The sequence below is a fragment of the Malus domestica genome, chromosome 05 (genome assembly GCF_042453785.1).
Source record: "Malus domestica chromosome 05, GDT2T_hap1".
NCBI classification, from domain to species: Eukaryota; Viridiplantae; Streptophyta; class Magnoliopsida; order Rosales; family Rosaceae; genus Malus; species Malus domestica.
The window spans coordinates 29,560,169-29,588,094 of record NC_091665.1 but is presented as its reverse complement, the minus strand read 5'-3'; the positions used below and the strand labels follow the sequence as shown (position 1 = coordinate 29,588,094).

Genomic DNA, 27,926 nt, shown 5'->3' with positions numbered 1-27,926 from the left:
AACGGCCCTTGAAGAAAACTTTTGACCGTTCATCCAAGATCAATCATCGACGGTCCTTGGATCATTCGCACGTCCACAAATCAACACCTTACGAAGATCGAATCAGAAGATCAAATTTGGCAGAGATTGTAACCCCTAAATCATTAATACAAATATTATTTTGTACATGTGTTCTTGTCTCATTTGTCGCAGGAAAATTTCGTGTTTACAATCATCGAGTACAAGAATACATCTTTTCTCCATCAACTGTTCTTGGAGGCTTTTAAGCACTGCCTCTTGACATTATGTATCAACCGTTGCACAGTCAACATATTTTAAGATTCGACCCAAAATTAAAGCGACATCAAATGTATTAGATACATGTATCCATATTTTCTTATCAAAGTGTTTACTTATCTCATCTTCATTATAAACTAACTTGGCCAAAGTAGTTTTTCCCAAACCTGGCATTCCCAGAATAACCGAAAGAGTTTCTTGGTTGACTTCGGAACTGGTCAAGTTTACAACTACATTTGACAAGACCTCATCTCTGCCAATGATGATTTCATTGCCAATTGATGAATTGGTTTCTCTAATCGATCTCATTGCTTAAGAAGTGGCATCTATATTTTTGGAAACTAGTCCCATAATAGACGCCTGATTCTTGAGATCCACCAACGATGCGTTGATGTTCTTAATTTTATATGCTGCTTTAAGACGAAATGCAACCGGATTAGAGAGTGAAATGAAGTTGAGTACCTTTCTCTTCAAATGGTTTTGTATCTGTAGCCTATGGTGTAGAACTTCATAGTCAATTTCCTCCAAAACATCATCGGCATCATTAGTTACGTCTTTAAGTTTCTGCGCCCACAACGCCACTGCCTCACGCGGATCTTATAGTTGCTCAGCAGCTTCACGCGTGATATCTTGAATCAGGGATAATGTTTGATGCAGGCCTGTCAGTTTTGCTTCAAGTCCCCAAGAACAGATGAGCGGTTCAGTGGCAAGTGAAGCCGCCTTTGCAAGTATTTGTAAAAAATTTACAAAGTGATGGTGGTGGAGAGTACATTAGCTCTCAATTTAAACATTTTCTCACTACAAATGGTATACTTCATCACAAATCATGCCCACACACTCCTGAACAGAACGGATTAGCTGAAAGAAAACATAGGCACATTGTAGAAACTGCCATTACTCTACTTCAAACTGCTAAGTTACCTAATCTCTTCTGGTTTCATGCTTGTGCCACTGCAGTATATCTCAACAATCGCTTGCCCTGTGTCATTCTTAAAATGAAGTCTCCTTATCAACTGTTATATGGTCATCTTCCACACATTAGTCATTTAAAAATCTTTGGATGTGCATGTTTTCCTCTCTTGAAACCATATAACACTTCCAAATTACAACCAAAAACAGCTACATGTGTTTTTCTGGGCTATGCAGGAGATTATAAAGGTTTTCTATGTTTAAATCTTGCTAAAAAAAAAAATGTACATATCAAAACATGTGCTTTTTGATGAATCCAACTTTCCTTATGCCAAGTTTTTTGTTTTTGTCAATACCTCACCTTTGGTAGTCTTACCTCCATCATTGCTTCCTTCTCCGTCATTACCATGCATTACATTGACTAATCAAGTCACATCATCACTTCATAATCATGCATCCTCATCTCATAACACAGATTCAATACGTTCAAATGCATCTAGTACTCCAAATTCCTTGCCTGCATCTAGTGCTTCAGATTCCTTGGCTACATCTAGTGCCTCTGATTCCTTGGAAACACATGCATCTGTCCCACATTTGAGTTCATCTCAACCTCCAAGTGTTGACATACCAATTACCACGCCTACACAGTATCTCATCCATGTGGATCCTGATTTCCAACATGATCATCTTAATGTTGTTCTCTCAATACCAATGAATGTGCATCCTATAGTAACACGTTCCAAGAATGGTATTGTCAAACGGAAGGCTTTCTCAGCTAGTATTGGCTCTCAGTCACTTGTCTCTAAGCTAAAAACATTCAAGGCCGCTTCTAAAGTTGTAGAATGGCAAAGTGCAATGCAGGAAGAGATCGATGCACTTCATTCTCAACAAACATGGTCCCTAGTTCATCTTCCAAGTGACAAAAACTTGGTTGGGTGTAAATGGGTGTATCGAATAAAGAAGAATGCAAATGGCACTGTGGCACGATATAAAGCACGGCTTGTAGCAAAAGGGTATAGTCAAGAAAAGGGTGTCGACTACGGTGAAACATTCAGTCTGGTGGTTAAACCTATAACCATTCGACTTATTCTTGCCTTGGCATCACAGTTCCACTGGCAACTCCGGCAACTTGATGTAAAAAATGCCTTCTTACATGGCATTTTACAAGAAGAAGTGTACATGGAACAGCCTCCAGGATTTCTCAGCACACAGTATCCATCTAATTATGTCTGTAAGATTCACAAGTCACTCTACGGGTTAAAACAGGCTCCAAGAGCGTGGAATGACAGATTTACAAGCTTTCTACCAGCCTTGGGATTCCAGTCTTCACATGCCGATCCATCGTTATTTGTTCAATCCTCTCAACAAGGCATTGTTGTCTTACTGCTTTATGTTGATGATGTTATTTTAACTGGAAGTTCTCCTCAGTTGATAGCTCAGGTCATCAAAGCTCTTACTACCGAATTTGAAATGAAGGATTTAGGTGATCTACATTACTTCTTGGGGCTGCAAATTAGTCACACTGCAGAAGGTTTATTTGTTTCACAATCCAAATACATCAGTGAGTTAGTTGCCAAGGTGGATTTACAGGAGTGTAAACCTTGTGCTACTCCTTGTTTACCATATCATCGACTCTTAAAAGATGATGGCAAGCCGTATCACAGTCCCGATCAATACAGAAGTGTCGTGGGAGCCCTTCAATATCTCACATTTACAAGGCCTGACATAGCCTTCTCCGTGAATCAAGCTTGCCAATTCATGCATAATCCTATGGAGTCCCATGTCATTGCAGTAAAACGGATCATCCGATATCTCAAGGGCACACCAGATTATGGGATACATTTTAAACTTGGACTGCTATCTCTTCAATCCTATAGTGATGCCGACTGGGCTGGGGATCCAAATGACAGACGATCCACCTACGGATTTATAGTTTTTCTTGGATCCAATCCTATTTCTTGGTCCTCAAAGAAGCAGCATACAGTATCACGGTCATCCACAGAAGCTGAGTATCGAGCTCTTGCTATCACAGCTGCTGAACTATCCTGGATTCGACAGTTGCTTTGTGATTTACATATTCCTCTCTCTCAAGCCCCAATGATTCACTGCGATAACATTTCAGCCATTGCCCTTTCAACAAATCTTGTGTTTCATGCGAAGTCCAAGCACATTGAGATTGACTATCATTTTGTTCGTGAAAAGGTGACAAGAGGAGATCTTCACGTTCAACATGTTTCTTCTGCTGATCAGTTCGCTGATATTTTCACAAAGGGTTTATCTGCACCCTTGTTTCAACATCACTGTGGCAATCTCATGCTCAATTCACTCAAGCATGAGATTGAGGGGGGATGTAAGAGTATAAACAAACACAAAGATGAAGATTAAGGACAACAAGCACAAAGAGCAAAATCCAAGTGAAAGCAATTCAAGGTCTAGATGAGGACAAGTGTCACAAGATCCAAAGGAAGTTACAAGGTTGTTAGGATATGGTGCTAAGGTTGTTAAATTGATAGAATTCATATCTTAGCTTATGGAGCAAGGAATGTAATAATATAAATACACATAGCTAAAGGTGTAATCACTGATGCAATATACAAGAAATACAAAAGAAAACTTCTCTCAAATCTCTCTATCTCTCTCTCTCTCTAAACCTCAGTTTCTTCATCTACCTCCATTGGAGCTACTGCTTCAATCTTCACAGTATTCCCTCAGTAGTGAAACTAAATATCTCTGGCATATCCTTCCTTTGGTACACAAAAGAAAGAGCAGATTAATACTCAGCTAGTTAAGGAAAGTAGATGAAGAAATCGAGACTAAGAATCTAAGAGCCTTCAACAACAATTTGTGATTTGGAACTAACCTGGGTTTATGATCTGAATTATTACACTTAACGTGAGGAAGGTCGGGGAGAGGCCTAACCAGGAGGCCTTGGACTCGTGGTTGTGGAGAAATAGATTGAGTTCTTGGCGAGAGAGAGAGAGAGAGAGAGAGAGAGAGAGAGAGAGAGAGAGAGAGAGAGAATTGACGTGTGGGAGTTGCAGAGAGAGGACAAGGAAGGTAATGAAAATGTTGGGAAATTTTCTTTGAAGTAAAGTTGGAGGAAAGAGAAAAGCAAAGGTCGTTACTCGTTAGTAGTTTGCATGGGAAAGGAAAGAATAAATTAAATTTGGAAAATGACCAATTTTTATTTCCCTTCCAACTCTTTTGTAATCTTATAAATCCAACCAAGAAAGAGGTCAAAAAGACTTAAATGACCTTAACACTTACTGCACAGAGATGCAATGCCAGATAGCCAATGTCCAGTTCGTGAATCGTGATGCATGGCTATTTTTACGAAGAGAGATTATATTCACACATCTTAAATTTCTTTTTTCATACTTTATTAATTTTTTAATATTTTTTACACATCACTAACCCTTGATAGAAAAATATTAAAAAAATAAAAAGGTGTGGGACAAGTAATTTAAGATGTATGAATATAATCTTCCTTTCCCGAAAACTCCTCCCCATACCAAGCACGTTTTATATTTCTATATTTCTATACGAACTCTCTTTTCCATTTGAACATTCCTTGACTTTTGGCAAATTTGTCCTTATTCAAACTTCAAGTTTTAATGAAATCGGAGTAATGATTTTAAGGAAAACTAACGAAAAGTCCAAAAAAACTTCCATTTTAATGAAAAGCCTTTTTTAAAGGTATAGTGAATAGTACTAGAAAAGGTATAAATGTGTTTTTTCGTTAAAAGTGAACAGTACCGAGAGTGTTTTGTTAAAACTCCCATGATTTTAATGTCAATCAATTTAGGTTTTTTAGCTAAAATAATTTTTGAGATTGGAATAACTTTTCACTTTAGTCCTGAAATTTGAAATCGATAAAAATGATCTTTGAGTTTGTCTACCGTCAATCATTTTAGATTAAAATTAATTTATGATTGTTTTTAATGTTATGGGTCTTGTTTTGTTCAAAAGAAGAGAACTAGTGTCATGCTCAGAAAAGTTGGTCAAAATTTCAGCAAGGAGCCCTGAAATTGGCTATATGCCAAAGGTAGAAAGAGAGTGAAAGAAACAGAGGAAAGGAAATAAAGGGAAAGAGACGAGAGGGAGGAAAGGAATACAGACACAAAATATAAGAAGAAAGAAGACAGAAGAGAGAAGGGAGAGGAGTGGGAGGAAAGAAAGAGATAAAGAAGAAAGAATAGAGAGGAGTGGGAGGAAAGGGAGGAAAGGGATAACGGAAATCAGCTCATGTTTTGATGACGGGGTTTCAAAGTTTCAAGGAATTTCATATTCATTTGTTAAACATTACTTTATAAAGATATTAATAATGAACTAATGACGACAAAGCGACGACTCAATTATTACAAAGACACAAGCCATTGATTAGATGGAGTGACTATAACAAAAGTCTAGATACTATACATTTCAGAGATCTTTCGAATGACACCGTGAAGTTTTTTTGGTTGAGGATTACATCTTGGTGAACTTCTTGCCGTTTTATTGGGGATTACGTCTCGTTTTGAGGAATTAGGTCCTTTATTTTAATAGTTTTCAATGAGGGACTTGTTTACCTGTCGGGCATCACCAAGGGGGTGTTTGTTGCGCCGGACTATCTTGGACTGGACTAGCTTCAATGACTAAGCTGGACTGGCTTAGACTCGACTAAGCTGGACTAACTTAGTGAAGCGTTTGGTACAGTGTTGGACTAAGAAGCTGGATAATAACAAATTCTAATATTATATTATTTAATATATAAATTATTAATATTTTATTATGATCTAGGTGACCGGAGATGACGAGGAGTCTATCGGGAGTGGTTGTTGAGCATGACGAGGACGAGAGATGATAGTCTTTACTAGTCCCATGGTTATTAGGGGGTCTCGCTAAGACCTCTTAGTGAAGGGTTTTGTCCATGCTAGTCCCCTTTAGTCTCATTAATGTTAGTCCCAGCATGGAACAAACACAGTATTGAACTAACAGCTAGTCCAATCCAGTCCCACTTAGTGAGGGCAAACAAACGCCCCCCAAATCTTTAGAGATAACTCGACTCTAGAACGTACATACTACTCATGCAGATAAATGCAGACCTCCTCATGTTCCGGGGTGTCATGTTTCCCCTTTGGTTCCGGACAACCCTTGCCAGTATATCAGGCTTGTTCTCGTCGGAACGAATCTTTCCAGCTTCAACATTTTCCTTCATGCACATCTCGAATCCGTTGATATCTGATATATCAGTGTATTTGGACTTGGAAGTGAGAACTTTGATTCGTCTTGAATCGCGACTCTGCCTGATCAAATGTAACTCAGATAGCTTAGCAAGAAGTGTTTAAAATAACCTCCAACTTCAAATGATGGTAAAAGGCTCGGAACTCATTATTCTTTGACACTCTGGTCCAGTATATCTGGCGCACCTTTCCTTCAGAATGGGACATCCATAAATCAATAACAAATCTAATTTGGTGAGGTGTTACATAGCTTGGGGGGAAGCCGGAGAATTGAGATTCTTGCAACTCCCGATCTTCAGTTTGGTCAGAGATGTAAGGTCATCCAACCACTCTGGAGAGTCGCCCTTCACAATAAGATATAGCCACCTCTGTTACAGGACTGGTCGAGTGACGAACTAGTGGAGGCAGAGACTTGAACTTAGGCCACCCGTAGAATTCTAAGACGTTTCATGATGGAATTTGAGAAACCGGGTAAGAATCCAGCTCCTCCCAGAACCAACAAATACACAATTTCTTCAAACGAGTTAATAGTGTGTAAACCTGTCGGCAAGTATTGTAATTTCTCACAAAACAGTATTCTTAACTCGACAAGAGATGTGCAGGATGAGAGCCCACTCAGCAGACTTGTCAGTCCATGACATTCTTCACTGGTCACAACACGGACGGGTGTGAGGTTGTCTAAACTCGGAATTGCCTCAAAATTATGGCACCAGGATGTCCTCAAAACTTCAGATAGAGGAGGTTTGGAGTGATAGATGCCTCAAAGTTTTACAGTCGTGCATTATCAGTTGGCGAAGGGATATGCAATCGTGTAAAGAAATGTCCTCAAGAGTGCTGATGGCGTAGAAGTCATTTCCGGTCCACAGCTTGTAATAACCAATTTCCAGAGGGCGGTCTGACTCTTCCCATGGTTTGCAACTGAACTCTTCCATAGCTTGGGGCAATTCGTTATACTCAACTCCTCAGGAGATGCATGACCGCCTTGCAGGCTTGATAATTCAGCACAATCTTCGATTACAAATTGGCAAAGGGATGGTGGGAATGCGTCTGAAATTGGAATCGATACTAAGCTGCGGCTACCAGTTACTTTCAATCCCTCAAGTGCGTTGCAATGTTTCAAGCTTGAAAGCTTCTCACAACCCTCAATCACCAATTCTCAGAGACATGGTGTGATTGGAATGGATGGTAGGTTGGGGCTACCACTTATTTTAAACCCTCTCAAGTGAGTTTGCACACTTGTCACTAATTCTCAGAGACATGGTGTATTGAATATTACTCCAAAAATAATCACAGTAATTTCTCTGTAAATACAAATATGTTATAACTTCTATCCTCTATTTCTGGGAATGTATTCTGACTAGGTAGAGTAGCGGTGTCTCAGGTAAAGGAATAATGCCGTTGATGCAGCCACAGCGTAAGGGAAGATGGTCCAAATGCCCTGGAAAGTTTTCAAGTTAGATTCATGAAATTACAAAAAAAAAGTGATAATTTCATTCATAGATTTAGAGTTCCTGCATACAATTGCTGTTGCAACAGTAGCGAGGGCAAAGACGGGGCGCTCCCTCAGGAAGAATCCTATTAACAACTGAGATCAGAAAGCAAAAGAGAGTAAGTTAGGCTAGTACTCGAACGAAGGTTGGATATCAATTTCTACACTTGTTTTTTCCAGCATCGAAAATATTACTCTTCAAAAGCCAAGAAAATCTGAAACTTCTAAAAAAAATTCACTCCTTTTGACAAGCATTGCAACGAGTGACGAATTGCGCTCAAACTGGCTGCATATCAATATAAGTTCTCTAGTTTTTCTTTGATCTTTTAAAAACAACAAGATTTTAATCATAGATCTACCAATTCCTTGCCCCAGCCCACCAAAGTGCAACTTTAGCTAGAGCGTGTCCCTGAGATGTGTCTTCTAGTTGTACCTAGTTAAGTATAGATTTAAGTGTTTTTAACAGAACTAAACTGACCTGGAGGGGAAGGGTGATCAAACCGCCACAACAAACTCCAGCAAAGAAACACTCTGAAGAAATGCCCTGCACTCGGGTAAAAGCGTGTCATTCCCAAGTCAATCGAAGCAAATACCAACAAAATGTACGATCAATTATATCAGACTAACCAAGGTCCCCGCTAGAAAAGCCGTTGGATTTCTCACTCCAAGCGAAAATCGTTCAACTGAAAGCCAAAATGCACTGAAACGTCACTATCTAATACCAGAATTCAAGCATAATGGATTGTTATAATCTTCTGATACAACACTACCTCAAAATTTTTACATATATTGGCCTATGGGAGTACGTCAACTCATGACTAAAACTTTGAATCATTCATAACTTTGCACATTCAAAACATAATAAAAAGGATATAAAACAAATAAGCTTTAGAGCTTACCGAAACCGATGAGGTTGCCATATTTTTGCACTGCAGAGGTTATGCTTAAAGCTTTCTCTTTTCCAATCCCTAACTGCATCCAGCATCAGGTTAAACTTCATTAAAACACAAAATTGGTGCTTACCACTTGCAGAAAATAGGTATGTGCATCATGGGAATGAGCACTGCAGATGTATAAGAACTCTGAAGCAAGAAGGTAGGAGTAAGATTAACCTTCGAGAAAACGTCATCAGAGGCCCTGGATTTTCTAAAAAGCTTCCCGAGATAAAATGGTATTAGATCACTGATGCACACTCCCCTGAAATATGAAAACATCAAAGTAATATTCCCATCGTCAATATTATAAGGCGTATAGACAGACAATGCTAGAAACTAAAATGGTGTGACCATATTACCAATACACCCAAAGAATTGTGGATATGATATATGGAGCATTTCTCGAAAAAGATTCAGCAAACATCTGCCATGTCCCGTCCAAAGACAGCATCCGAGCCAAAGATATGCCAACCTAAATTGTTTTCAAAAAGATTACTCACAACTTCAAACCGGCTTTGAAACCATGGATATAGAAACAGTGATAAATTCAAAGTTAAATATTTAAGCTTGTGAAATAGAATACCAGAAAAGAGGACAGACCCAAATATTTAGAGCTTCTTCACTAATGCAAAGTCCACAGCCTGCAGCCATAAGCAACCAAAAGTAGATCCACCTACAACCATGTATAGTCATGACTCATGCCCAATTCAGAAATAAATAAAGAAACCAACTACCCCATGAGGTGAAGCAAACTTCATTATGGAGTCCTATGCTATAACATCTAAAATAATCTCTTTCTATTTTGCTACAATGATCACGAATCACCACTTGTACTATGAAAAATCAGCAGTAACAAAGTACTATTCTATTTGTCTCAGCTGCTTTTAAAGGTAAAGAGAGTTTCCATTTGTACTATGAAAAATCAGCAGTAACAAAGTACCATGAAAAATCACCACTTGTACTAGAAATAACACAGCAATGTCTTTCAATTAACTGTAACCAAAAAAGAGTAAAGAGAGTTTCCATCAGGCATGTTTAAGAAAAAAAATGTTAAGAATATTACCCCGGTGCAAATGCTGGGAGAACAATGCTGTACCCAAAAGCTTTGATGGTGAAACTGACATTGGCTGAAGCCATTACTGAAGAGGATGAACTATCTGGAAAAATTTGAATTCCATTCGATGACCCAATAGCGGGTGCACCCTTGATGCCAACCGATATCAGAGTCACTGTTGCGGCAACGCCTAGTGCAATTGCTATTTTAGCAAGAAATGAATTTTCTGTACTAATTTCAGTATTCACAACATTTCCAAGCAGCTCATCCGAAATCCCATCTTCCCCATCCAGAATGTCTTTAGATATTTCAACCTCATTATTTCCTGCATCCTCCTCATAAAAGCTTCTGATCCTGCTAGTACAAAAATTAAATCAACAATGAAAAAACCGACTAAATACCGAAAAACCAGTCAACTAATACCATCAAATTTGAATATCTAGAACGTCAAGGATCAATTTCTGAGCTGGTAAGGATAGAAGCACTCGTGACAAAGAAAAAGCCTCAACCTTGCAGCTCCTACTTCAAATATTAGCTTATTCACGAGTTGGGTTTTCAGTTCCGACACCCTTTAACCATGTTTTCACATCTTTCAAAGTTTCCCTCTTTTTCCCTCAGATTTTCTCCGCAACCAAACACCAATACAACAACAAAAATTACCCAATAAAGTTTAACTTACCTGAAAGTCTTGGGAGTGAAGAGTTCGGAAACCTGCACGCATTCGTTCCCGTCCGTCAGCAATCTGCGTCTGACAATGATAGAGCTCGAATACCCAACAAGTTTCCGATTTGACGATTTGGGTGTCCGTGTGGGTGGGGGTAGATAAAACCCATGAGCCAAAACCGCCATTGGAGACGTCTGCCTTCTCCTCCTCCCTGTGTTTGTGGAGGCAATCAGCTAAGTGGCATTTGGAAGAAGGACTGGCGGCTCTTGTTCCATTTGCTTGGATGTGAGTGGTCAGTGGGGAACTAGAGTCTTCAGAGGTATACCGTATATGCTTGCTAAGAGGGGCTGAGATCCTCAGTGAGCCATGGTAAAAGACGAACTTGCTTGCGTTTAACAAAATTGGATCTTTTGGTCGTGGGCTAGGCTTTAGGCAAGGTAAAATTATCTTCTCAAGTTTGACCTACATCTTCTAAATTTAACCGTTGAATGACTTGATTTTGAAACTTGTGCAAAAGTAGTTTGAGTAAAACGTGAAATGCTAAGAAAATTCTTTCAAAAATAAATTTTTTTATTAATTTTTTATTATTTTATATTTTTAACATAATTCTTGTGTCAATATTATAAAATATTGTATTAAAAAAATAATAAAACAGATAATTTATAGAGAGTCTTACTTCGCATAAATTGCTAGCTCGATACTAATTTATTCTCCTATTTCTTATTCCTTAACGTAATATATGTTGTTTCAAAAAAAAAAAAAAAGTAAATAGATTAAATAACACTTGTCCAACTGCATAAGAGCATCTCTCATAGAGATTATAAATGGAGTCCCTACAACCATATAGTCTCTAAATATAGGGACAAATGACTTCCAATGGCCCAGAATTGAAGTCTTCAAAATATCTCAATACAGAGAGACTCGCCGGATACCTCAACAAAATTCTCAAATATAAGGACTACGTATAAGAACTCAAATAGTGGACTCCTTATTATTTTTGAGTGGGAATGGTGTACTCTTTATGTTTTTTTTCCTTGTTTTTTGAACCCACCCAAGTGAGTGAGGCAATTTCTCATATGCCTTTTTTTTTAATTCTTGAAAAATCAATGGTAGAGATAGTTTTTTATTTTTATCAATGGTTACAATACTTCAATGAAATGAATAATAATTTTTTAAATATTTTAGTCCCTACATTTAAGGATTATACTATAAGGAATTTCCATTGTAAACAATATTCTTTTAGGGACTCGAATATTCTTCTAAAGCTTCTAAATGAGTCCTTAAAAGTGGTGGCGAGAGTTTCTAAATAGGAACTTTTATTGAAGATGCTCTAATAATGTGATGGTAATAGTCATTAACACTTATAGTAGAGAGCAAAAATACACTCAACAACCAGCCACCTTAGTTTGATCCACAAGAAACACTTACAATTGGGCACTTTTGACCAAAAAAAAAAGAAAAAGCAGATCTGGGCCATTGAAAAAAGTCGGGAAAAACGTAGGCCCAAGCCTACCTGACGAAACAGTCAACCAATTTGTGCCCGGCCCATCCCCCGAGTGTGATTTGAAGTAAGGGCTGACATCCATGACCATGTGAAGTCAGCCATGTGTAAAACTTTTCTGCGTCAGGCGCGTGCAATACACATGATGGGTTTCCTACGGTCATATAATCTAACGGTGTTTATTAATTCAACCATTTTTGGGTTCGAAAAATTTTAAATATTCAAAGTGACTGTTGTGCCCACACGGCACAATCTGGTATGCTGAATTTAAATAATCAAACGATTCATATTAATTTGGTTAGAATTTTTTTTAAATTAACTTATACATATTAAAATTAATTTGGTTAGAAAATAATGTTAAAAATAAAAATACAAAAAAAAGGGAAAAATAAATAAATATGTCCTATAAATATTCAACCATACTATTGTAGAAAAATTGTAAATTTGGATAGGGGTGTGATATTCACACATACCATTTTAATTCTCACACACCTTTTTTATTTTCGATCGTCGAATCAGATGAATTGAAGAAGATCAACGAACATAAATTATCAAGAGGTGTGTGAGAAGTAAAATGAGGTGTGTGGATAGCACACCCCATTCGGATAATGACACATGACGTGACAAAATTGGTAATGCCAGTTGCTCATAAAATTTAGTTACAAAGTAAAATGCAATCGGATAGTTACTATTCACTAAGGCAATAATTGCCTATTGTCCTATAGGTGGAAGTGCTCTAGAAGAGTCAACTCTAAAACATTTGTCTTGATTCAAAACCCAAATTACGAGGGATGTTCGTGGCACCAAGGTTTTGCCTTCTTTCCTCTTTGGTGTACACTGACTTGTTCAAGAGTATGAATAACGATAGGTGATATTTTATTTTTAAAATAAACGATATTATCTAGGCTAAGAGGGAATGGTGGGCTTAGCCTCACAATGATCTAATAATAATGTGATTCAAATTCGTATTTACAAAGAATCGAACCTAAGACTTCTTACTTACAAATGAAAAGAAATATCACTAGACCCTAATAATTATCATGTTCCAACCATATCATAATGACTTTAATTATTAGGCGGATCATTCATTCATGTTCTTGTGAAACTATATGGTTGGTTTGGTTGGCTCACACTTCGTTCATGATTTAACAAAAAAAGCACACCCTTGCATTTTCTCATTTTATTTTAAGTCTTTGATTGTTCAATTTTCCTTAAAAGTTGGGTTAGATACTGGCTTTTCCTCCAAAAGTTAAATGAATCATTATGGTTTTTTTGCATCGCACTTTATTTTTACCGTCAAATTAATTAAGAATTCCTTTAAAATGTAGTACTACAACATTAATAATGTAATATTACAACATTAATGATGTAATAATATGATTATGTGAAAGCACGAACAATGTAATAATTCATTCATTAAAAAAAAAACAATGTGATAATTCATAAAATTAGATATATGTATTATAATTATAGATTGACAAAACCAAGTGACACTGTAGTAATCACATCAATAAATTATTCGTATGTATAGCTCAACATGCTTGCAAGCCCATAAACGACACTAAAAGGGATGTCGTAGTACCCTTGACCTTGAGGGGAATTTGGCGCGCAGCACATAACAATACAATACAGTTGCCAAAACATGTGCGAAATTTGGCGAATACCAGAAAGTAGCTGGCTTTATTATACGAAACAACAACTTAACAGATGACACCGTAATTGCCGACAGCAGCCAGCTACGAGCTATTTCCTCGCTTTCTTCCCCAACTGAAAAAGCCGTCTCTTTCCAAAACTCTGCGAACGAAGCTGCTCCTCCGACCTCGCGGCTCAAAAGTCCAAACCCATCACGATCTCCCCAAATCCTTGCTGGGGTTTCCCTTTCAGCTCTCCAAGTTACCAATTTCCTGTAAAAGTTGAGATTTTTACTTATTTATTTTTTCAGCTCTTTTTATATATTTTTATATTCACCTTCCTTATTTGCTAAGCTTTTTCGTGCTTCATTGACCTGTACCTAGTTGGTGTGTAGGCCATGATTATTAGCGCATAAATATTGGATTATTATTTTTTTTCCTTCAAGGGTGTTTATAATCATGATGCACTATTTTCAATTAGAAGCTTAGTTTTAGCTTTTTCTCTTTTGATATTTTAATGTGTCTCCAACTGAGTTGGTTTTGGTTTGGTGAATTCTTTGCGCCCATTTCAGCAAAATATTCTTAGTTTATTTGGTATGATTCTTCAGTTGCTTCCCACAATTCAGTGAAATCCCAGAATTTTGATTACTTTGAAAAGGGATGGCTTTTGCTTGCCGGGAAGTTCAGCCATGGACCTTTACTGTTCTTTTGGGAGCTTTTATCGACCTGGGTTTGGCTTATATCCTGCTATGCGTGTCTGCTTTCGTGTTTTTCGCTTCCAAGTTGTTGGGGATTTTCTGGGTTTGTTTTCCATGTCCATGTAATGGGGTTTTCGGGTATAGAAACCCTGATCTTTGCTTACATAAGTTGTTGCTTATTGATGGGCCTGTTGGGACGATCCGTGCTGTCCATAAGTTGGTGAATAGCAAGTTCCCGTTTGATGTTCTTTGGTCTAGGGATCAAAGGTGCAACTTGAATACGAAACTGATCAGAGATGTAAATTGTGAGAATAGAGTTCGTGAGTTGCAAGGTGAAGCAGATTCTAGTCCATTTTCGAGTCCCAGATTGCAAAACCTGGTTGATAGGGAAAGTGGGTACGACGCTAAGGGGAAGAGGGTTATGGTTCTGAAGAAAAGGACTGGAATTCGGTGCTCTAGGAGGGCGGCTCCTGAATATGGAAGGCTTCCTTCTTACTATCCAAGTGATAGTTCAAAGTTGGTTTCTCACATATTCCCCTTTCCTTGCGATGACAGAGATACAAGAGAGATGTCAGGTGAAAGCTCAATTGCCATAGCTGGTAGAGAAGGTGAGGAATATCTAAACTTGGTTGGTTGTTTTCAATACTTGATTTCATATTTTTCTATATTAGAGGAACCTTTTTTCTTTAATGTGTGGATTTATATATATAGTAGAATGTAGTGTCAATCAAATTTATTGCAATTTTTCGAAAATCTTTTAAACTAGAATTGCTTATGAACTTATATTTTTACTGTATTGGTAATGATTTGCTCAGTTTTGCGGATTTTCTTTCGTTTTAGATTATGTGAAAGCACCAACTGGAAATGATATGGCTGAGAGTATATGCCAAAGTTCTGAATTGAGTGGATCATTTGGTGAGAGTAAAGACGTGGACATTAGTTATACGCAAGAAAAGTCTCACGTTGTTGGAAAGGAAACTGATAAACTCAGGATGTTGCAAGAAGCACTGGAAAAAGAGAAAGCTGCTTGTGCTGCTCTTTATCTAGAGCTAGAGAAAGAGCGAGCTGCTGCTGCAAGTGCTGCTGATGAAGCGATGTCCATGATAGCACGTCTGCAAAAGGATAAAGCATCAATAGAAATGGAAGTGAGGCAGTATCAGAGGATGATGGAAGAAAAATTTGTTTATGATGAAGAGGAGATGGGTGTTCTGAAAGAGATTCTTCTTAGGAGGGAGATGGAGAACCATTTTTTGGAGAGGGAAGTTGAATCATATAGGCAAATGAGCTTCTTAGGAAATGAATGGTCTGATGCTGATTTGAGTGCTATGTTGTGTGAATCGGGAAAAAGGCCTTCACCTTCTGTTAAGTCAAATACAGATGCACTACTGACGCTGCAGCAGACTGCTGATAGTAAATCTAACTGTATGGAATTCGGAAATATTGCAAATAGTACTTCTCAATATGACGCTTCATTTGTTGAAAAACAAATTCATCCTAATGAACAGGATTCACTTGAGAAATGTGTACTTTCAGAAAGGGAAGAAAAAGTACACACGGATAATGTAATGTGCCAAGAAATAACTCCTGAAGCAGCCCAAGCTCATATTGGTACTGAGGAAAACTTACAATGTGATGGAGTGCGATGGCATGATGGGGATCTTCAGAGAAATTTGCATGGTTCAATGCTTGATATTGAGCCAGCTTTTTATGATGTTCATGTCGTTGATGGTAAAACTGAACTTTGGAAAGAAGAAAGTAGATCATCATTTTATACTGCATTGGATGGATCCCAAGATTTTGCTTCTACATTTGGAGCTACCGGGGTCAGGAGCAGTGAGTTATTACAAGGTTTTCCAAGTACAAGCCAGGTGGATACTGAACCTAAATTCATTGCAAGTTCTTTGGATATGCATTGTGGGTTACCATTGATGGATAACTCCTGATGCAAAACCTTGGTGATAGACTCAATCATTGTCCACAGTAAATAATGAAAGGTTGAAGATTGACACTGAGGATGATTTGCTAATGGAAAAGCTACAGATTCTAGAAGAGAGAAAAGAGAACCTGACTTCCTCTTCTGAACATGGGGAGAGGCAAGAAACCCCATCATGTTTGGAGGAGATCGGGAACCCACTTTGCAAGATTCAGCAGATAAGAAATCCTGCGCGCCATTGTCTTCTAAGGTGAATCATAGTGTTTCCTAATTGTCTTTTTACATTGTTAACTTCTTATTGCATGTTTTTGTCAGAATCATCCATGTCTTGTGCTGCTAGGATCATTGTTTGTACTGTAACTTTGATTTCGTCATCAAAGAAGCAACATGGTTTGCTTCTATTCTACCCTTATTAACATATATAAAGACAGAAACGCCACCTATCAAAAATAAAATGCAACGATGCAGTGGAGTCATTAGACTTGAGACAAAACCAATGAATGCTATCACTTTAGTTATAAACACAGTAACACACACAAGCGCACATGAGAACTCATACACAGAACCATGACAGAAGGGAAATACAGAAAGGTCCATGTTTTGGGCTCATAATCATATAATGCTTTCATTTCCATTGCTGTGTTCTCCGAATAACGAGTGCTGATTGTATTGATCTCATTTTCAGGTGAGTTTGAATAAAAGACGCTGCCTAAATACGCCCTCAGAGGCACTCGAATGTACAAGTTCCTAAAGCATGTACAATTGTACAGTAATTCCCGGACTAGTGATTTATCGGAATCTTGTTGCTTCAAGTCCTTTTAATCTGATCTATGGTTGGAAGGAATCTGTAAACCAATTTGTGTATTCCCACTACAAAAGCTCTGTAGTTAGATTGTAGCTGCCGATTGCCTACTCTTGATCACTTTTGTGCTGTGTGTATTAAATTTTGAATTTGGACAAAAAAAAAAAAAAACAAGTGGGGGTTCACCAGTCACAACCATGTTCCTCAACTGATCTGTCCCACCTTGTTTTTGCTTTTGTAAATGATATGAAAAGGAAAATGCCCCCCCAAATCATAGCCACCATAACTTATGGGCCTGAGGGTTGCAGATGGATGTACTGATTGTCCTTTTAGCTTCTCATGTTCTTCTCACTTTTCTCATTGCATTTTCATCATCTTAATAAGAAAGATTTCGCTACAGTTTCCGACTAACGGTGAATCTTTCTTTATTCAGAGAATATTTTCGGAGGCTTGTAACTCAAGTGGTAAAGAATGATTATTCCATGATCTTGGTCAGAGTTTGATTCTCGTCTTTTTCGAATTATTGAAATGAAATTTGTGAAGAGGGAATCTCTGATAGTTGGACCCGTGACAAATGGAAGTATTTCTAAAGAAACTAATGTAAACAAAGCTTGACAATCCAAAAGGACAACTCTTCCAGGTAGGTGAGGGATCAAGTATGAAGATTAAGTCTCATGTTTTGCCACCCTTGATTCCTTGACTTGACTCAAACTAGGTTAATAAAAACAGACAGAATCTTCGGAGCAATGATCCTGTCAAAGAACATGTTTGTTTAACAGGCAACTTGGGTTTGAATGAGAGAATATTTTTCAAAACAAAATATTGAGAGAAGGGGAAACCAAACACATCGTGGGTGCGGCGACAAAACTCTTAGCCGCTTGAAGTACATGTCCATGGTGATTTCGAGATATTAGAGATAATTGGAGTTGTAGTCTATGAACTTTCGTCTGAAGTTTGGTCCATAAACTAAAAATATGTGAGTATTGACAATCTTTCTTCAATATTTCGGACTACTCAGTAGTACGGAAAATAAACAATCAGGTTTGAATTGAGGAAATAATATTTTTACTTATTTGCTAATTTAATGGATATAAAGTGATTACCGAGTAATTCAAACTATTAAAGACTTACCTGAGTATTGGCCCATGAACTTGTTGCCATATGGAGCAACGATCTTTTTGGGTAACTCTGTTAAAACATTCATCCCTTTTTCAGCTCTCTAAACCCCTTATTTTGAATGAAATTTCTAACCGTGTTAAAGTTAATCTAAAAGACTATTACTCAACATTGTGACAAATTCAGATACCAAAACTTTAATAGGGTCAAATTCAGGAACCATTGTTTCAATTTTTTCTTAACAAAGAGAGAGATGATAAATAAGAAATATGACAAATATCATATGACTTTATTTGGTATCTAAACAAAAGGTATATATATTAAAATTTTGGCACCCTTTCATGTCACATGCATAAAAGCGGCCTCCTTTGGTTTGGGAATGGATTTTCTTCAGATCTTTTCCACTAAGTTCATCAAGTCTATAAATTCAGACCATTGAAATTTGATCAAACGATTACAAACATGGATTCACTTTAAAAATTGTAATAATTTTACCGTTGAATTAAATTTTTAGGATCTGAATTTATGGACTTGATGAACTTTGTGGAAGAGATCTGTAGATGATCTATTTCCCTTTGTTTCTACCCATGAAACTTGTGTGGCCGTGTACTCCTTGTCTCCATGTGCCACGTGACATCAACTCTATTAGGTCTTGCGGTTAGGTACTATTTGTTAGGATATACTAATCAGCTGGTTGATGTTAAACGTGTAAAAAGGGCGTTTCTAGATGTTCAAAAGTGGAAAGAAAAACTAATGATTCTTTCTTTCTTAACTTAGACAAAATAAAAAGGTTAACTTTTTTCTTCAAAAGATGCAATCTTAATTTTCATTAAATGTTGTGGATTATAAAATCATGAGTGAAAAAATGATATTTCCGCAAATCATCAATCATCAAGTACATGTATCACAACCATTCTAATCTATAATTTGTGTTCGTTTTTATTTACTTTGTTGTCACCTAATGGTCACATGACAAATGCGATAGTCCTTCTTCAATGCATTTTCATTATTGCACAGTATTACGATGTGTGATCGTATAAACTCCCTTAACCTACACCAAAGTTGACGCCAATTTGAGCGTAAGCTAATGGAATTAACGGTGTCAAACACCATAATCTCATGAACTGATGCAAATGTCATTGAAAAAGAACCCTCGTGCTTGTCACGTGATTACAAAAAGATGGATGAAATTGCACAAAGATGTAAAATAATCATTAAATCCAAGCTCGGATAAAGGAGGAAGAGGAAGACGTCAGTTAGTCAACAGCCGACACTTATTTTTACGTCAAATCTCTATAATAAAATTAAAACAACGTAAAGATTCAAATAGCATTTATGCAAATTCTCCAATAAAATAGAATAGAATTTTCATACGAGGAACTTTCTTACACAAATGACTCAACAAAAAGTTAAGATTTGAAAGGGAGGTGTGCGTTGTAGTAGGTACACGAGGGCCGACCTTTGCTTTGTTTCCCCTCCCGGTCCAAAGCGTGGCATCTTATTCTTTCGAATCAGCATCCAATTTTGAGAGATTGAGAGCACCGTCACATCACCGACGCCCCTCCACGTGTCACCTACCGTGTGGACGATGACGTGGCACCCACACAAATATTACGCACCGAAACTCCGTCTCCTCATGCGTAGCGTAAACTCTACAGCACCTAATCACCAATGAACCCCTCCTCCGTCTCCCGTTAACAAACGGCGCCAACCAACAATAAACTAAAGAGTAAATAAAATAAAGGTCAAAACATGTTTTTTGTTCTCGTAGTTCGACCCTACCAAAAATAAAATGTTCTACTTCGGCCCTTAAATTTTGATTGTCACGATTTGACCATTGTAGTTTATTAATTATAGAAATTTAAAAAATATAGCTCAATTGCATACCTGGATGTAATTATATTTGTTAAACTAAAAGCGCTCATCATATATGCTTAAGTTCGAACACTCTTTATACCGTTTATTATTAGGTTAAATTCAAAAAAAATCACTAGCAATAAGAAAACAATTTTTGGTCTCACAAATTGATCTGAAAAGTTTAGATACAATACGAAACGACACGAGAAATATAGAATTCGATTTAGCCCATAATGAGTCTTATTAATAAATGGATAGACATGTTAACTAACATATTGTGTACGTGTCGAACACGACTCTAAACACAAAAAACAGCTTGTTTGTTAAGTCTACTCATGAATGATATTTGGAAATTTCAAATTCTTTTAGGTGTAAAATTACTAAACATACCTTGGAAAATTGCATAATTAAACTATCCTTATTGCAACAACCTACAAAGTTTAAACTTTTGAGTCGAGACTGATATAGTGAGGTTAAGTTCAACTCTTTCTTTTTAGGGTAGATAATAGATAATACCCTTTGTTAATAAAATAAAAAATAAAATAAAAAAGACGACGGAGCTAAAGCGGCCGTTGTACGCTACGTCTTGTTCTAACGCTTTTGAAAACGACATGCCTCTCTCTCTTCCTCTCCGATTCGGCTACGTTCCTTCTGTCGTCTCTCTCTCTCTCTCTCTCTCTCTCTCTCTCTCTCTCTCTCTCTCTCCTCCCTCTGCCTCTTCGTCTTCAGAATCACAGTTCGCTGCTTAGAGAGAGAAACAATTAAGAAAAAAATGTCATCTTAATCCGAAAGCAACCTCCATTTCGCTTTCTCTTCCTCTCTCTCTCATCACCTGTTATTTCTCAGAGAGAGAGAAAGAGAAGCAGCATCAACAATTCAATTCTTTCCGAAATTCTCCGCCACGCCCGCGCTCGATTCCGGCGAATGTGCTTCGCCGGAAATTTGCAGTTGCGCTTGCGATTCAATCACCTGATCAGCTTATGGTACGAATGCAATTTTTTTTTTTTAAAGTTTTTTGTGGCTTTGAATTTTCGCTTCTGGATGCTGTTTTCGGATCCGTTTCCCGGTTTTATCGGAGATTGTGATAGAATCTTGGTAGATTTCGTCGTTTTCTTGAGCTATTGAGTATTTTCTAAGAAATTTAGGTTTTTATTCGTAAATTTGATGATTTATTTATTTGATTTTCTCTGTTTTTGCTGTTCTTAATCTTATTCGATGCAGATGTAATCTGAGCTCGAGCTGTAATCCGATTCGATTAGCAACAATGCCAGGTACATTAATCCGATTCCTCAGTAAAATTATATACAAAAATCGGATCTTAATATTTATGTTTGATCCAAAATTTTCATTTTTCTGCATTTCGATATGTAACTTTAGGAGAAGTAATTTCGTTGCAAGAAGACGAAAAGACTAGAACTTTTGATTTCGAAACCTCCGAGGACGAGAGGCGGAGACCTCGGAGCAGATCTCTTAAGAAAAGGACGACAAATGCTTCCTTGAGATTAACAAACACTCCTAGAAAGCGTGGCACGCGTGTGGCCAATTGTCGCTACGCATCGATTTCAATTGAAAATGCTCGGGATGCTGAGGAGGAAGAAGCTGTGATTACGTTTCGCGATGCATTGGTTGCTAAAGATATGCTCCCGGCTCAATTCGATGATTATCATACAATGCTGAGGTGATTGACTCACTGCAATGATAGTGTATATTTTTTATTGTCCTTTTAGCTTTTTGGATTTGGTTACTAATAGCTAAGCCGTGTTTATGCAGATTTTTGAAGGCGAGGAAGTTTGACATTGATAAATCTTTTCAAATGTGGGCAGAAATGCTCAACTGGAGGAGAGAGTATGGAGTAGAATCTATTGTGAAGGTATAATGCTATTAAGAGTATTTCGAAGGACGACTGATACATATATTTTTATATCTCATTTCTTTTGATAAAGAAAGACTCTTTTGTCTGTAATATGTAAAGATTACAGAATATCAAACACGAGGAACTTTTTAATGCCTGTTTTAGCGGAGATTTCATTTCATTCTCTAAGTTCTAATAGAGGTGTTACAATGATAAATTTGTAGGATTTTGTGTACAGTGAATATGAAGAGGTTCAGCGTTTCTATCCTCATGGTTATCATGGTGTAGACAAGGCAGGGCGACCTCTTTATATTGAAAGACTTGGAAAAGTTGAACCTAGCAAGCTAATGAATGTCACCACAGTGGAACGGTTTCTAAAATATCATGTCCAGGGTTTTGAGAAGGCTTTTGCTGAGAAATTCCCAGCATGTTCTATTGCGGCCAAAAAGCATATAGATTCTACAACCACTATTCTAGATGTCCAGGGGATGGTAACTTATTAAGTCTCAATTTCATTTGTTCAGTTCTATGTATCATACGTATTTTTTGCAATAACTATACTTTTTCCTAATTTACTATCATTATTATTATTATGCAGAACTGGATGAGTTTTGGCAAGGTTGCACATGACCTTGTTATGCGCATGCAGAAAATGGACGGTGATAACTATCCTGAGGTGGATTTAATATTATCTGAAACCAACTGATAACATTTTATGAAATCGTTTTTATTGATTTCTGATACTAGCTTGTTCTCCACAGACATTACATCAAATGTTTGTGGTAAATGCTGGTAATGGGTTCAAGCTACTTTGGAACACAGCAAAAGGCTTTCTTGACCCAAGGACTACTGGAAAGATACATGTATGTGGATATTTTTCATTTGATGCTTTCATTTTGAAGGTACTATTGACTACTAATAAGTGCTTCTGCAGGTCTTAGGCAACAGATTTCAAAACAAGCTTTTGGAAATCATAGACTTGAGGTTGGGATTTCTTACTATTTGATAAATTAGTTCGATTTTTTAATGAATATAATGGCTGTCGGAACTTTTGGTTCGTGTTTCGAAACTTATTTCAGCAACTTTCTCTTTAAACAGCCAACTTCCGGATTTCCTTGGGGGAACTTGCTCGTGTCCAAATGAAGGCGGGTGCCTTAGGTCTGGAAAGGGACCCTGGAATGATCCAGAAATAATGAAAGTATGATTCTAGTGGGTTAACAGTAGTTTGGGTTAATAGGCTGAATATTGGGGGTTTTCTTGCCAGTTTCCCTACTCATTTGACTTCTGTTTGCAGCTGGTACACGTTGGAGAAACAATGCACCTGAGGAAAATCAAAGGTTCTGATGGTGACGATGTCGGAATCAAGCTGCTTACCTCTAAGGTGACTTAAGCCAAACCTTCAATGGATACTGTTCTTATTACCTTGTACCCATGTATCATATTTCACATTGCTTGGGTTTACTTTGCAGATTACAGATAGTGAAATAGTATCTGCAGCTGAGTCAAGATCAGAAATGAGGTCAAGTACTTCTGCCTTCTTGCAGCTATCAAAGTCTAACTCTGACGAAGTAAATTTTCTGAAGTTCTCTTTTCTTGGGTGTCATCTCCTTTCACTTAACTACTGAATGCATCTCTAATAGCTACTTTATTATTAGCATCTATATACCTTACTAAAGTTAAAATTTTACTTACGATCGTGGCTAGGTTTATATCCAGTCACATGATAAAATATCAATCAGTTTCTAACTTTTCGTCCTCTATATTTCGTCTGATTTGTCTCAGGAGAGGGCAACTGAGTCTGCTGCATCTCCCTGCAGCCTAGTTGAATCAGGCAGTACTGCAGGAAGAATGGAAGTTGCTAACTCAAGTTTAAAAAGTAGGTGATCATTGGTCAATTATCAAGCTTCGTATATTTACTCGTGATGTAGTGCCTGGCAGTTTTCTTTTCATGCCTCAGACTTGGAAATTTCTAATTCAAGTTTTTGTTCTTGACAGGTGATTCACCCATTGAATCAGGCAGTACTGCAGGAAGAATGGAAGTTGCTAACTCAAGTTTAAAAAGTAGGTGATCATCGGTCAATTATCAAGCTTCGTATATTTACTCGTGATGTAGTGCCTGGCAGTTTTCTTTTCATGCCTCAGACTTGGAAATTTCTAATTCAAGTTTTTGTTCTTGACAGGTGATTCACCCATTAACTTCACCCCAAGAAGGTCGCTGAAGACATCCATTCCACATGTAGCGAGTTTAACCGTTCACCTCATACTCAAAATATTAACAGGCATATATCTCGTATTCCCAATGTTAGGGAGGATATTTGCAGCATGTTATTCAGATAGCTGCTTAAAAACACGATTCAAACCTCTGCCAGTTGAAAATCCAAGTTCTCAGGAACAACAGAATTCACAGGGAATAGATGTAGGCCCCCTCTGGCAGAGGCTGCAGCAGTTAGAAGGATTGGTTACCAATTTGACAAACAAACCTACTAAAATTCCTCAAGAGAAAGAAGACATGCTTCACGAATCTTTAAATCGCATTAAATCTATAGAGTACGACTTACAGAAGACAAAGAAAGTAAGTCAACCTTCTTTCTTGTAACCATGGGTTATTTTGAAGTATGTACCAGTAAGGTTTCTTTCTGTCGTATTAGAGTCGGCTACTAAATCCAAGAGCTTTTCTTTCAGGCATTGTTCGCAACTGCATCAAAGCAAGTGGAGCTTTCTAAGTCGCTGAAAAGTTTAAAAGACGACAGTTTAACCGTAAGTTCCTATCACCTTTAGAAATAAAGTTGAATGTAGTTTATTAACGTGGATTGGAATTTGTAACCTCCTTTTACCTGCATGCGGTTGGATAGGAATTCATACAACTCGTTTATGTCGCTGGCACAACTTGAATATACCGTTAACATCAGGCTTTCTCAATTGCAGGGATCAAACTCATGTTGGCCAAGAAGTTGCAGTTACGACCACGACCCAGGAAGATGAATGCCAGTTTCTTGGGACAAGAGTCCACTGATATTGCTGGCCAACAATGCCTGTTCACTCACAAATGCAAATATTACCACATCCGAGTTCACTGAGCCAATTTTAATGGGCTTGTCATTTAAGGTGACTTGTCTCTCCCGTCCAATATTATTGACTCTCTCACTCTCACGCTTGTCCTTGTGTGCACAAGCACACAAAATCTCGTTCTAATCTCTTTTTTCCGGTGCAGGTTTTTGGTAATTGGCAATTGATAGTAGCTATTGAGAGAATGAAGAGTAAAGAGAATAAAGCTGTTGATCGGGGTCACGGAACTCATCTTTACAGCGAAGAAAAGCGTGTTTATAACCTTCTTGGTGTTTATGTACATAGTATGACCATTTTTCTCTCTTTCTTTCCCCCTTTTCATTGTGATACAGTATAATACTTGACCCTTTTGAATTTTATACCAATAGAGAATTTACAAAAGCAGATTTTACATCTACAATGTCTATTGATTCTGTACATTATTTGCTAACCATCTAGGGGTGGGCGCTTTAGTGAGTTTACCGACCAACACAACTGAGGGTTGGGTTTTAAACATTCATTTTCGGGTACAAATCTGACCACTCGTTGAACAGGTTGGTTAGGTTGAAGTATTATTATTAACCTGATTGAAATTGATCCGCCCCGAATATCGAACAATTCTTAAACATACATGTACTAAAGATGGTCAATTCTTAAGCACACTTGTTTATTTATACTTCAGTCAAAATGATGCAATTTAAGTATCAAGTACCAAATAATGATCCTACAACACAAAATTCACATGATTTAAGCCTACTATGACATCTATTTTGGATTATTTGTCGTTCATATACACTTCAGTATAAGAAAAAAAGTAATAATTCCAACCCACAGAACTATCTACCCGTCATAAAATGGTTTGGGTGGGTTGGTTTGCCTATTTTCTTGGGTGAAAATGGATTTTAATAATGTCAACCCAAACCTATTGGGTTGGCGAACGGGCTGGAGAGACCAACCCAACCAACCCAGCCAATGCTCACCCCTCAAGAGCACCCAATTGTAAGTTTTCACTGTCGTTGAAGCTTGTAAGGGGCAACTACTGCAGAGTCATATGAACTCTTATTATCAGCTCTAGGATCTCCTCTGCATACAACAGTGCCAAAGTTTGGTGTCTGCAAACTTAATTCCCATGCGTAGCTGTTGAACCCATTCTCTTTTCAGAGCCCTCTCCGAATTTAATCGGAGTTCTGCACTAGGATGACACTAGTTAGTTAGCCCCTCGGAAAAGAGAACACTTTGAGTGCAGTTTGGTTGATTCGAATCACCTCGATTTTTGCTTTGTTATTTTGAATGTAGGCATCGGCCACTGCATTACCTTACACAGCTCAAAGAGAGAAATCCGAGCTTCTCCTTTCCTCGTGCTGATCGAAGCCATAGCTGTAAACAAGAATGATAGCATGTAAATGAAAATGGGAGAAAACAAGGGTAATCGTGAGCATCGTAATAAGTTGATTCAATCGTTCACTAACCAGGCAAATTGGGGATGCAGTGTTGTGACTGTAGACTTGGTTGGAATCAAAATTGGTCGGGGCAGGACTTGTTCTCGACTCTGCAGATGATGATTCGATTCGACTGATTGGCTCTGAAGAATGAACAACATCAGTCAGTTGGCTGCAGGGTTCAATCTGCATGACTTCGGAAGATAGCTCATCTATGTGGTCGGAATCAAGTTTTCTCCTTTTAGACAAGGAACGGCAACCCTGGAGCTCCTTCGAAAGTTGACGAGCTTCTTGCTGTTTAGCAGCTTTGCTGCTCCGATTGTACCTGCTCCCAACCAAAAGACCATCTTCCAGCTGCAAAGTCATTTCCACATGCTCCATTGAATCCTCTTTATTACAAGTTTCTTTCACAAAGTACCCAATAGAACCACATAACTTGCTCGATTCACGCAGCAGGTGTAATTGCAGAGTGGAAGGGGTCACGATCGGAGATAATAGTTATTTAAACACCCTCCATACTTTGTTAAGGTCGAGATTGCTGTCCATGTTTATTGCCCCTGCTATGCTTTCCACCATGTCCCCAAGAACCTGCAATAAACACTTCGTAGTTATTAACGTAACTTCAGATTAACACAAACAGCTAACTGTTTAGAGTTTAAGTCGCAAAGAACTAAGAGGTTTACTTTCGGGTCTTCGAGTAGGATGGTGGTGTTCAGAGCTTCAGCAGTACACAACTTCTCATACTCTTGCGATATGACTCAGAAGTAACCCGGAGCAATGTTGAAGATGCTGGTGAAGGCTTTTTCTCGCAGCAGCTCCGGTAAAGTTTTTATTACAAACAGCAGCTGATTGCAAGTCTGTCAACTGTCCCGGATAGCACATCCAACACCGAGTCGCCAAGAAACTGAAGCCTCTGTCAAAATATTCAACAGGTAAAAAATGACTAAAATCTGAAGAAAATATCAAGTGCAAACCTGGTAACAATATCTAGCACCTAGTTTTTGCTCAGAGGTTCACCGAAGATTGGTACCCAAGCTTCTTCTCCAAGACAGCAATTTCATCATTTTTTGGGCAGTAGGATCGGAGGGATGCCCTCGTAATGGCTTCAGTGGCTTATGTGGGTTCAAATTTAGAACCTTTACCAAGCCAATTCATCACATGTAGTGCAGCAAACAATCCTTCGCCAACATAGTAGGCTCCTATGAGGGCCTCAACATAATTCGCTATGGTCTTCGAGTTCATCCATCTGCGACCTCTGTCGCAGAATTTTTCGACCTTTACCGGTTCTACAGTTTGCAATCTGCTGTCCAAAGGCACTTCTGAGGTGTCGGCTCCGCATTTACACGGATTAGGGACTCTAGACCGCTGCCCTGGAGCTGCCCAACGGTGTGGTTCAAATGCTCTGTCACGTATGTATCCATGTCAAACACACATAAAATTATTGTTTTTGGGTGAGTACCTTGATGCCTAAGTTATAGACTTCAATGTAAGTTCTTGTATTTT

At 38.0% G+C, this 27,926-nt stretch overlaps 3 protein-coding genes and 2 long non-coding RNA genes across 6 annotated transcripts; 2 read left to right on the top strand and 3 right to left on the bottom strand.

Annotated features, from left to right (window-relative positions):
* Nucleotides 1–3,678: 3,678 nt before the first annotated feature.
* On the bottom strand, nt 3,679–4,244 carry LOC108170349 (uncharacterized). Its single transcript, XR_011581025.1, has 2 exons — nt 4,046–4,244; nt 3,679–3,929 (listed from the first exon to the last, which is right to left on the bottom strand). It is a non-coding gene; the product is annotated as an uncharacterized lncRNA (long non-coding RNA).
* Nucleotides 4,245–7,650: 3,406 nt separating this feature from the next.
* LOC103435836 (uncharacterized) lies at nt 7,651–10,952 on the bottom strand. Of its 2 annotated transcripts, none has more exons than XM_008374253.4 (10): nt 10,565–10,952; nt 9,895–10,239; nt 9,432–9,504; nt 9,191–9,303; nt 9,009–9,093; nt 8,796–8,868; nt 8,524–8,579; nt 8,375–8,440; nt 7,927–7,992; nt 7,651–7,845 (listed from the first exon to the last, which is right to left on the bottom strand). In XM_008374253.4, exons 1-10 carry the CDS (start codon nt 10,732–10,734, stop codon nt 7,765–7,767), a joined length of 1,128 nt encoding a protein of 375 aa, XP_008372475.2. In that variant the 5' UTR covers nt 10,735–10,952; the 3' UTR covers nt 7,651–7,764. The 2 variants fall into 2 exon arrangements, with proteins under 2 accessions (XP_008372475.2, XP_028958338.2); XM_029102505.2 differs by having other exon boundaries at nt 9,895–10,242; nt 10,565–10,874.
* Nucleotides 10,953–13,687: 2,735 nt separating this feature from the next.
* LOC103435834 (uncharacterized) lies at nt 13,688–17,322 on the top strand. Its single transcript, XM_029102504.2, has 3 exons — nt 13,688–14,987; nt 15,220–16,562; nt 16,998–17,322. The coding sequence occupies exons 1-2, from the start codon at nt 14,342–14,344 to the stop codon at nt 16,320–16,322; spliced, it is 1,749 nt and encodes a 582-aa protein (XP_028958337.2). The 5' UTR covers nt 13,688–14,341; the 3' UTR covers nt 16,323–16,562; nt 16,998–17,322.
* A 3,341-nt stretch (nt 17,323–20,663) lies between these two features.
* Nucleotides 20,664–25,398, top strand: LOC103435837 (phosphatidylinositol/phosphatidylcholine transfer protein SFH9-like). Its single transcript, XM_008374254.4, has 17 exons — nt 20,664–21,070; nt 21,309–21,358; nt 21,465–21,765; nt 21,858–21,957; nt 22,164–22,430; nt 22,538–22,615; nt 22,701–22,802; nt 22,874–22,923; nt 23,038–23,137; nt 23,234–23,320; nt 23,409–23,507; nt 23,722–23,815; nt 23,935–24,000; nt 24,120–24,511; nt 24,622–24,696; nt 24,865–25,044; nt 25,151–25,398. The coding sequence occupies exons 2-16, from the start codon at nt 21,352–21,354 to the stop codon at nt 24,919–24,921; spliced, it is 1,875 nt and encodes a 624-aa protein (XP_008372476.3). The 5' UTR covers nt 20,664–21,070; nt 21,309–21,351; the 3' UTR covers nt 24,922–25,044; nt 25,151–25,398.
* Nucleotides 25,399–25,612: 214 nt separating this feature from the next.
* On the bottom strand, nt 25,613–27,825 carry LOC108173411 (uncharacterized). Its single transcript, XR_011580589.1, has 3 exons — nt 27,107–27,825; nt 26,454–27,011; nt 25,613–26,361 (listed from the first exon to the last, which is right to left on the bottom strand). It is a non-coding gene; the product is annotated as an uncharacterized lncRNA (long non-coding RNA).
* Between the last annotated feature and the right edge of the window lie 101 nt (nt 27,826–27,926).

Coding starts and splice junctions, on each gene's coding strand:
- LOC103435836 (XM_029102505.2), bottom strand. CDS start 10,734: ATGGCGGTTTTGGCTCATGGGTTTTATCTACCCCCACCCACACGGACA. Junction 10,243..10,564: donor TTCACTCCCAAGACTTTCAG/GTAAGTTAAACT, acceptor TTTTTGTACTAG/CAGGATCAGAAGCTTTTATG. Junction 9,094..9,190: donor ACAATTCTTTGGGTGTATTG/GTAATATGGTCA, acceptor TTCATATTTCAG/GGGAGTGTGCATCAGTGATC.
- LOC103435834 (XM_029102504.2), top strand. CDS start 14,342: ATGGCTTTTGCTTGCCGGGAAGTTCAGCCATGGACCTTTACTGTTCTT. Junction 14,988..15,219: donor TGCCATAGCTGGTAGAGAAG/GTGAGGAATATC, acceptor CTTTCGTTTTAG/ATTATGTGAAAGCACCAACT.
- LOC103435837 (XM_008374254.4), top strand. Junction 23,508..23,721: donor CAAAGTCTAACTCTGACGAA/GTAAATTTTCTG, acceptor GATTTGTCTCAG/GAGAGGGCAACTGAGTCTGC. Junction 24,512..24,621: donor ACTTACAGAAGACAAAGAAA/GTAAGTCAACCT, acceptor CTTTTCTTTCAG/GCATTGTTCGCAACTGCATC.